The following is a 10,077-nucleotide window of genomic DNA, read 5'->3' as shown; positions in this document are numbered from 1 at the left end:
GTCTAATAACTTTGATGTCTGCTTTCAATACCATTAATATGTGGAGCATATCTATTACCTAATACCTACCATCTTTCGTATCAATTGATCTCCCTAATGACGAACATATTGATCTGTCTATCTGTCAAATATACAACTGGTCAAATACTGATCCATTACTCGTATTATATAGGTAAATGCGATATAAATTTACCATTTTCTATTCATTTTACTTTTTATCTCATTCATCTTTTTAGTCTTTTTACCTAAGGAAAAAAATGTATTCATTATTTCCTTCAACCATCAATACGCTAACCATCCCTCTAAATCCTCAAATAATTTCCACAAATTCACGCTTACACTCAAAAAAATCAATAATTTCATGCAAAAAACATTTCAATAACAATGAAAACCCTAATAAAACACCCCAAAAAAAATTACACTCCACCTATATTGGACCGTAGAAACATGCTCATTGGCCTCGGTGGATTATACGGGTCGACCCTAACCCTAACCAATGGCACCGGACGCAGTGGCGAATCTAGGATTTATGGAATGGGGTGAAGTTGTAGTATAAAAAAACGAATTACTCAAATTAAGGCCGTCCCTAACATTTCGTGGGCCTTGTGCGATATTTAAAAGATAGCCATTTTTAACAATAACTTATATTAATATATAATTTTTAATTAATGCTTGATAAATACTAAAACAATAATCAATGGAGAGCGGTAGCAAGGTTCACCGAAGTACTTATTTTTAAATATGATTACGCTTCTTTAAAATATCATTATATTGTCATTGTCATGGTGGTTGAATGAAGCTAAATAGCAAATAAGTTGATAAAAATAAAAGTAAAAAACGCAGTTGCTAAGGCTCGAACTCAGGTTGCCTCAAAGGTGGGTGATTGTTTCTACCACTAAACGACTGAAGTTAATTGAAATATAAGCCCACAATTGTACATATATCTTTTATTTTTCAAGATTAATGGGGGTGAGGGTTCACCCTCATCACCACCTATAAATCCGCCCCTGACCGGACGTGTCCGCATGTACACTAACCGATGCTTAATGGGAGAACTCGGTAGGCGACCACTGTTGTCTACCAAAGTTAAGCTTAGATAAAATCAAAGATATCATATTCGAGGACTACCCGAGCTCCGTATTAAAAATACGGCGCCCGGCCCACGTAGTATCGAAGGACCTCGAATCTGTGCACGACTATAAATCTATAATCGTGCCATAAGGATAATGCGTACAGGTCTTACTCCATTAGACCCACGTAACATGTATCAACAAGGTAAAATACATTGTGCGTATTGTGACGATGCGTACCCTCAGCTTAATAATCCCGATAAGCGACTCGAAGTGCATAATAGCTGGTTATTCGCGTCGTTTCATAGGTGGTATATGTTCTTTTTTGAGAGGACTATGGGGAAGTTGATAAACAAGCCGGAATTCGCATTGCCGTTTTGGAATTGGGATCATCCCGACGGTATGCGAATTCCGGAAATGTTTATGTTGATTCTTCACTATACGATCCTAACAGCTAGGAATTGTACATTTGTGCTTTTTGGGTATAGTCGTGTTTGTACGTCGTTTTACATTTTTCATCGTATACGGGGTATGAAACTCAAAATTTTTTTTTTTTATACGTCGTTTTACATTTTTCAAAACATTCAATTACAAGTAGGAATAACGATAGTTTGAGCTACGGAGTATTAGATTGGTGAAAATATTTATTTATCTAATTTCAATTATCATTAATTTATTACATATTCCTTAACACTTTTTATATTCATGCGACAACATTTTAGATGATTTTTAAGAAAACAAAAGTATAAATCCCATTTTAAATAGGTTCGTATTGTATTATACGGAGTTAAAAATACGGTTCTGGGTAAGATTTAGTCCTAACTTCGTCCCTCTTAACAGGAACGTCGAACGTTTGTCATCAGTGATCTATCTAAACTTGTTTAGCAGATCGAAAGACGATCCACCAATCACTGATCATAAACTTATTCAACAAAATCTTGATGTAATGAGGAAACATACAAATGGTTTATACGACTAAACCATCATTGTTTTTTGGACAAAAATACAAGATATGGGTAATGCGACCGTGCGTGGCGGTCAAGATATGGGTGCATTTTGGTCTTCTGGTCGTGACCCAATTTTTTATTGTCAACATAAGAGACAGTTTCGACGTAGAGCAATTAGGGTACACCTACGAAAAAGTCGAGTTACCATGGTTATATTATAGGCCTCCTATTCGTCCGCCTCCTCCAATGACAAGAACATTGTTAACAACAGCTGTAACCGAGTCAGTGACGTTTCCAAAGGCCTTAGACTCGGTTATCAAGACGACCTGGGAAAAAGCGGAGCAAACAGGAGAAGGAGCAGGAGGATCGGAGATAGATACTGATAATTGAGTTTGAGCTAACTCATGCAGACGAATTTGTTAAATTCGACGTCAACATTAATGATCCAATCGATCATAGTAATGATGACAATGACACGAAGGTGACACCGGAGATGGCCGGGAGTTATACGGCGTTACCTCATAGGGAAATGCATAAGAGTGGGAAGAAGGACATGAAAGGTAAAGATGAGAAAACAAGAAAGAGTACTTTAAAGTTGGCATTGAACACTTTGCTTGAGGAAATTGGTGTTGAGGATAATGACACTATTGAAGTGGCTTTGGTGCCTAGGTCCGGGACCGATGGCATTGATATTACTGCTGTGAAAATCGAGTTTACCTCCGAGTGAGGAAATCGATATTTGTCTAAGAAATGGTTAGTTGTGTCTATGAGGATTGAGGACGTACCTAAGTACATGACTACATGAGTGTTTAATTTGGACTTCGTAGTCAACACGACCATCAAATAAATTTAAGAGGTCATAATAAACTCATAATGGGAGTACGTGTATGCCCTAATGATGCCAAGTACTTCTTTTCAGTTTTTAAATGAATGTAGTTTTTGTCAACTCTTGTTAGCTTTGGATGATAAGTTGATAAACTATATGCCTGTGTTACCCGACTCACCGACACGTGTTGAGTATCGAATACGGCAATTTTGTGCGATTATTTTGATCTAAAATGAAATATCGAAGTGTCGTGTCAGTGTCAGTATCGGACACGCGACACCGCAGCTAAGTGAAGTGTCGGAGTAACATTGCGGACTTACGGAGTATTGTTTTCAATCCATTAGTGCAGGCGACACCGCACCTAATTTATTAAGTGTCGGAGTAACATAACTTTATACTGTGATTTGGGGAATTGAGGCAGGTGAGGCAACATTTAAAAAAACAGTTGAATCGGTTTTAGCAACTTACAAAAAAAAAAAAAAAAAAAAAAAAAAAAAAAAAAAAAAAAAGTTGAGACGACAGTCATAGAAACAATGCCGGTTCAAATTAATAACAGGCATAGGAAACTCAACTGAACCGCATGCGCCACCAATCATCAATCTGGCAATCAACCACCTGCTTCTATATATTCGACCACTTCATCTTTCTCTTTATTCACTCTTTACTACTACATCAATTATCTTCTCAAAATGGCAGCAGCAGCAGCAGCAGCAGTTAGTGAGGAAAAAAAACTAAGTTTGAAAATAATGGTGGATATAAAAGCAAAGAAAGTAGTGTTTGCAGAAGCAGACAAGGAATTTATTGATTTTATTTTCAATCTCATGTCCTTGCCTCTTTCGGCAGTCACTAAAGTACTACTCCTTAATGAAAAGGGCAGTGTAGGCTGCCTTGGTTCCCTTTATAAAAGTATTGAGTCTCTAAGTAGTCAATACTTTGAGCCCAACTTAAGCAATAACTCTGTACTTAAGCCGAAAGCGTCCGTTACTCTTCCGTTGTTGTCGCTTTACGACTATCCGTCGTCTGACTGCAGAATTTTCAGGTGCGCCAACGGCCATACTAGTATGAGTGATGTTCGAGGGAGTTTGTGTAAAAGTGGTTGTGGGATGGTTGAAATGAACTATACTTATGTGACATCAAAGAAAGTAGCGTTAGGTTATGTCAAGGGAGCGGTGGTTTATATGGTGATGGATAACTTGGAGGTCAAACCTATGTCCATTTCTCTTATCAAGTCTCTTGTCAAGGATTTTGAGTTTATGGAGGAGCGACAGGTTCAAGTCGGTCTTCAGGAGGTATTAGACGGAGAAGAATCCATTATCTCTTTATTTTTATGCATAAACTTAGAGTCGTTATATGATACTAGAATACGAACTTTATTAGACGTATTACTCTTTTCTTGTTTTGTCTTAGGTAAGAAATAAGATGCACCAAAGAACGTGCAGAGTTTCACTGTATTTATTTGACATTGTATTTGGTTTTTTTGTTTTGATTTTGCAGGGATTAGCCATTTTGAAAGCATCTCTGGAAACCAGTAACGTGCTGACATCTGTCTTTCTTAAGAAGATCTAGTTTCTTTTTCATCGTGTTTTGGGTGCCATTTTGTGGCCTTTTGGTTTCTACTGTGTTTTGTTTTCTTCTAGGTTTTTTTTTTTTTTTTTGAGGAGAAAAATGATTTGTTTTCTTCTAGTTTTAGTATGTTGCTTTTGAAGCTTATTACATGGTCACCTATAGGGTCGTCTCAAAGTTTTCGGGGTTTCTAAGCGAAATTTAAGATCTAGTTTCTTTTTTATCGTGTTTTTGGTGCATTTTGTGGCCTTTAGGTTTCTAGCGTTTTTTTTCCTAGTTCGAGTATGTTGTTTTTGAAGCTTGTATGGTCACGTAATAGCTACTCGATTTTGTTTGTGTTTACTTCAGTAGTTGTGGTCTTGAGGTATGCAAGCTACAATTAAGAATTTGGTGGAATGACATGATCATATTCATAAGAACAACAATTATTATGTGTAATTTTCTCTAGACACCGATTTGGTATCTTGTCCTGTGCGGTGTATATAATACGGAGTTACTTAACTATACAAATTGCGAAGTATTAATGGTAGAATTAGTGATAGTCTTATATAAAGTGATTTTACACTTAAATAGTTATCAAATAGACCGTAAGAAATATTTTATGATAAAATTGTGTAATCTGTTAGAGGTTTTTGGTACAAATAATATAAAATGGAAAGACTTATAATATTTTGTTGGACTTAACGACAACCTAACTTCGTATTATTATTCTTCAACCTTAACAATAATACAATCAATCCTCCAACACTTACTTACTAGCTAAGATTTCCAACTATGTTTAACTCGGGATATTAAGCATATATACTCACTCTTACTTATCCAACATGACTTATGACCAGGGACGAAGCTAGGGTGAAATTTTGACCTGGGCCGATTTCGACTTCTTATATACAAGAATTTTTGATTAGATAACTTACGAAACATACAAATTAATATGTATTTTCAAGGAATTATTAAATTATACATTGGTTTTTTAAACGGACTTACTCCATATTTTATATATAAAGCGTAGATTGGTGAGACAAATCTAAAATATAAATGATAATAAAACTATTTTAAGACGGTACTATTATAAACTAAAGTGAGACGAAAGACATGAAACAATCACTATTGCAGTAATGGTAAAATTGTTTACTAAATTAGGGCCATTCATGATGATAAAAATGATTCCCTTACTTAGTTATAGAAAGAAATCCTATAAAACTATAAAAAAGAAATCCTATAAAACTATAAAATAGAAATAAAATCTGAAAAGTAGCGTTACAAGGAGTCGAACACGCAACTTTAGAGAGGTCTCAATTCTTTAGGGAGATATTTACCACTGTGCCACAATTGATTATTGCTATAATTACTGCCATTTATTATACTTATGCTTGAAAAGTTCACCCGGGCCGTGGCCCATCCAGCCAGGGCTGAGCTTCGTCAATGCTTATGACCCTTATTTATATAAGGTCATAAATCCTAACTTACCTAATAACATTAAGAGTCTTAATACCTAACTAATACTAACTCCTAATAGTATTTACTACCAAGAACATATAACATCTAAAGTGTAAATACAAGTAACATAATACATATATAACTCTTTACACAGTAAGAGGATTATACATCTGATGTAATACCTCCAATTCTATAGTTTATGAGCATTCTCCCCACAACTGCGATTGGGAGGGGTTTAAATACCGTAATCCTTGGACACGCCCCGAAATCCGGATTAGTCGGCCCAATGTGGTTTGGATTACCGGATGGTTTAGACCAAAAAAATAGTTTATGAGCATTCTAATAAAAATTTTGAGTTTTATTTTAAAGTTTCTGAGTTTTACTATAAAGTTTCTGAGTTTATTCACTTAAACATTAAACTCTAAAAAATTACAATAAAACTCAAAAAAAGTACTTTAAGTTTAGTTAAATTTGAGTTTTTACGGAAAAAATATTAAAATCTAACTTATAAACTTTAATATGCTCAAAAAAATACACCTATGCTCAAAAACAAATAAAGTTTGAGGTAATAAGCTAAAAAAAAAATACATATATGCTCAAAAAACAAAAAAATTGGGGGTAGTACATCCGATGTATATTCCTTTTTCTCCTCTTTACATGTTAAGGACTTTATATGTTACTATGTTTAATGTTGGAGTAACTTTTCCACGATATCACACAAGTATTTATAATAATATACCTCTTCAATTTTATCGGATGTCTCGTAAGTAACGTGATATTTTGATATTATACTTAATATATCGAGTCGTGGTGGGTGGAAAAAAGTTCCCTCCAACTCGATCATATGAACTAAACTAATCTTATACTTGTATTCACGCCAATAATCGTCATGGGTTTAGATCACGTATGATGAGAAGATTATATAACACATATATATACTCTCTCCATCTCGGTCAATTATTATCCTTTGTTTTTTGTGAGAATAAGGAAGCAGAGGGTGTTGGTTGATGACAAACAACAACCAATCACAAGCAAGCATATGGATTGACATGGATCGATGACTTGGCATGTGTTAGTTAGAATACTGTACATACATTTGTATATAAGGAAGAAACACACACTGTAACTAATTATTCATTCATAATCAATATACAACTCACAGTTTATTTACTCTCTCTCTCTATAACAACTTTCTCTCTCTAATCAAATCACCTCAATCATCAAGCTTCATACATCAATGGCTTCCTACTTCATGTTTTCACATGGTATCAGAGCAGGTTAAGTCCTGTCTCTTGATCCGCATTTCATTCCTTTCCGATTTCATCATTCGCGAACAATTTTCGTCAATTTTCCGTTTGATTTCGTAGTATTTCAATTCGTTTGGATTAATTTTTACACAAAAATCACAAAAACAAGTTTTTTCCTTATCATATTACAAAATGACTCAATCTGAATCTGTTGATCAATCACTTTATCGTAATCCTTACGGTGAACCGCTTTTCCTGTCTCAATCTAATCATCCTTCAACGTTGCTTGTTAATTCGCTTTTCAATGGCAAAGATTTCATCAATTGGAATCGAGGTGTTCTGCTTGCTCTTGGATCGAAAAACAAAGAAGGTTTTATCAATGGTGCAATCACTGAGCCTGAGCTTACGTCTGACAAGTACACAGTGTGGAAGCGTTGCGATTATATGATCCGGTGCTGGATTCTTAGCTCAATGACTCCTGAAGTTAAGAGTGGCTTTCTTTTTGCAAAATCAGCAAAGCAGTTGTGGAATGATATTCAGGAGCGGTACGGTCAATCAAATGCGCCTTTGTTATTGCAATTGAAAAAGGAATTGCGCAATCTAGGTCAAGATTCTACTTCTGTTGTGGAGTATTACAATCAGTTGAAAAGACGTTGGGATGAAATTGAAGAAATCAAAGGAATACCAGAATGTACTTGTGGTGAATGCACTTGCAATATTTTGAAGAAAATTGTTGATTCTGCTTCACGTGAGAAGGTTTTAATGTTTCTTATGGGATTGAATGACACATTTGACAATCTGAAGACGAATATTCTTTCTATGGATCCTCTTCCTACTGTCAACAAGGTTTATTCATTTGTTCAACAAGTTGAAAGCCAGAAGTCAATCTCCATCAGTAATCAGCCTGCGCAAGATGTTAGTGCTCTTGCTATCAGTCGACCTGGCTCCAATAAAGGCAAATGGAATGTTTGGAGAAGAGATGGTAAAAAGCCTAAGTATGAGGAGCGATGGTGTCCCCACTGCAAAAAGAAAGGTCACACTATTGATTCTTGCTGGGATCTCAATGAAGATCAGAGGATAAGTTACTTGGCAAGAAATGGTGGATCATCAGGTCAAGTTGGAGGACAATCTAAGTACAAGAAGCAGAGGCCTTATAACAATCATATTTCGGCATATAATGCTGAAGTTCATGAAGATATGCCGTTTGATTTGGATCAGAAGTAGTTTCTGCAGCAGGCACAAGGTTCAGGATCTTCTCATCATCACAATGGTCACAGCAAGATTGACAAAGATCTGGTGAATGCTGTTTGTGATCAGGTTCTTAATGCTATGCAAGCGAGACTCAATGGATCAGTTGATTATTCAACTGCTGCTATTAATTTTGCAGGTAAAATTCTTGCCTCAAATGTTGTTAAGTCTCCAAAATTAAGCAACACTGATATTGAATGGATCCTAGACTCAGGGGCCTCTGACCACATGTCCTCTCAAAGTCATTTGTTTACCAATATTAGGAAACTGGATGCTCCTGTTCTTGTTGGCCTTCCTGACGGCTCAACTAAATTTGTGCATTATGTAGGGACTGTCAAAATCAATCCAAAAATCACCTTATTTGAAGTCTTGTACATTATGACGGAAGTTGTCAAATGGTAATATGGGAAAGAAAAAGGTGAACACAAGGGTACCATTTGTAGAAACTTAAAATTAGGGGTACCATGTGTAATCTATCAAAGTTCAAGGTTACCATGATAAATTTCCAATATTATAATGATATAGCTAATTAAATTTTTATTTAAAAGAGAGATATCCGTACCAATAAAACAATGAAGGGGCTATTATTTTTTAATTGTTATTTTATTGCCACGCCATCAAACTTAACGTCTATTTAACAGCCTTTATATTAGGGTGTACCATGGGAAAAAAAATGGACCTTCAAAGATACCATAAGCAGATTCTTAAAAGTAGGGGTAACATGAAAAATCTGACAAAATTAACGGGTACCACGGGAAATTTCCATATCTCAATTATGATAAAAAAAAATGAAGAAAAACGACAAATATTAATGGAGAGTACTTGATCATATTATTAAACTTAAATATAACTATTAGATATAATGAGTAACAATTAACCGTATTCGGGATTTGGTTGAATGTCGAACTAAGTGCAAAAAAGATGGTGTAATTCTGAGTATGTTATTTCTCCCACATTGTAAAACAATGCAGGTTTGATGATATACTACGTATAAATAGTAGAATTGTCCCACATCAGAAAAATAATCCAAGTTTGGTGAATATATTACTTATAAATAGTAGAATTGTCCCACATCGAAAGATTAGTATAAAGTGGGGTGATTATATGATTATAAATAAGAGTTAACCAACGTATTTATTAATCTTTTATTTTTTTTTGAAAGAAATATTTTAATAATATGTAAACAAATCATTAGACATAGAATGTAAACATTAAATCCTTATGTTTTTTTTTGCATTATAAATAAGTTAATTACCCCGTTACAACGCACGGGCATTCAAACTAGTATAAACAATAAACACAAGTGGCTCAATGCTTAATAAGTTAACCTACTACCTTGAGGTCTAAGGCTCGAATCCCATAACTATCAATTTCAAACAGGACACAAGGAATCGAACATGGCACCTGTTGTTTGCAAATCAGAACCTTAACCAACTGAGCGATATTAGCAATATGATTATATATGCACTCAAAAAATTTTATTTCTCAAATTTCATGGTGGGTACGTGCCCCCCCCCCCCCCCCCCCCCTCGCGACTATGGTAGGTTCTGCTTGTTGAAACCCATTCCCATCCGTGTCGCAACTGATTCGGTAAGCTACGTGTCCGGTCTGATTCAATTTCCGCACTGAATGAATAGAAGGGTCTTGATTTGAAGACTTGATTCTCCTTTGATGAATTTGACTTGTTTCTCTTCAATTGACGGCAATGGATGCTTGATGTCGGATCGAAGAATAAT

The 10,077-nt window shown here is 35.2% G+C and overlaps 2 protein-coding genes across 2 annotated transcripts; both read left to right on the top strand.

The window, feature by feature from the left end:
• The first annotated feature begins 2,656 nt into the window (after positions 1-2,656).
• LOC141644103 (uncharacterized) lies at positions 2,657-4,801 on the top strand. Its single transcript, XM_074453549.1, has 2 exons — positions 2,657-4,132; positions 4,338-4,801. The coding sequence occupies exons 1-2, from the start codon at positions 3,533-3,535 to the stop codon at positions 4,407-4,409; spliced, it is 672 nt and encodes a 223-aa protein (XP_074309650.1). The 5' UTR covers positions 2,657-3,532; the 3' UTR covers positions 4,410-4,801.
• A 2,484-nt stretch (positions 4,802-7,285) lies between these two features.
• LOC141641856 (uncharacterized) lies at positions 7,286-8,743 on the top strand. The gene is made up of 2 exons (XM_074450502.1): positions 7,286-8,313; positions 8,371-8,743. Exons 1-2 carry the CDS (start codon positions 7,286-7,288, stop codon positions 8,741-8,743), a joined length of 1,401 nt encoding a protein of 466 aa, XP_074306603.1.
• Positions 8,744-10,077: the final 1,334 nt, after the last annotated feature.

Source organism: Silene latifolia, chromosome 2 (genome assembly GCF_048544455.1).
Source record: "Silene latifolia isolate original U9 population chromosome 2, ASM4854445v1, whole genome shotgun sequence".
In the NCBI taxonomy this organism is placed as follows: Eukaryota; Viridiplantae; Streptophyta; class Magnoliopsida; order Caryophyllales; family Caryophyllaceae; genus Silene; species Silene latifolia.
The sequence above is the reverse complement of the archived record's forward strand: the minus strand, read 5'-3'. Positions and strand labels throughout refer to the sequence as shown.

Excerpts from the sequence above, each read along its gene's own strand:
- LOC141644103 (XM_074453549.1), top strand. The coding sequence starts at position 3,533 with ATGGCAGCAGCAGCAGCAGCAGCAGTTAGTGAGGAAAAAAAACTAAGT. Across the intron at positions 4,133-4,337 it reads TTCAAGTCGGTCTTCAGGAG|GGATTAGCCATTTTGAAAGC; the intron begins GTATTAGACGGA and ends TTGATTTTGCAG.
- LOC141641856 (XM_074450502.1), top strand. The coding sequence starts at position 7,286 with ATGACTCAATCTGAATCTGTTGATCAATCACTTTATCGTAATCCTTAC. Across the intron at positions 8,314-8,370 it reads CCGTTTGATTTGGATCAGAA|CAAGATTGACAAAGATCTGG; the intron begins GTAGTTTCTGCA and ends CAATGGTCACAG.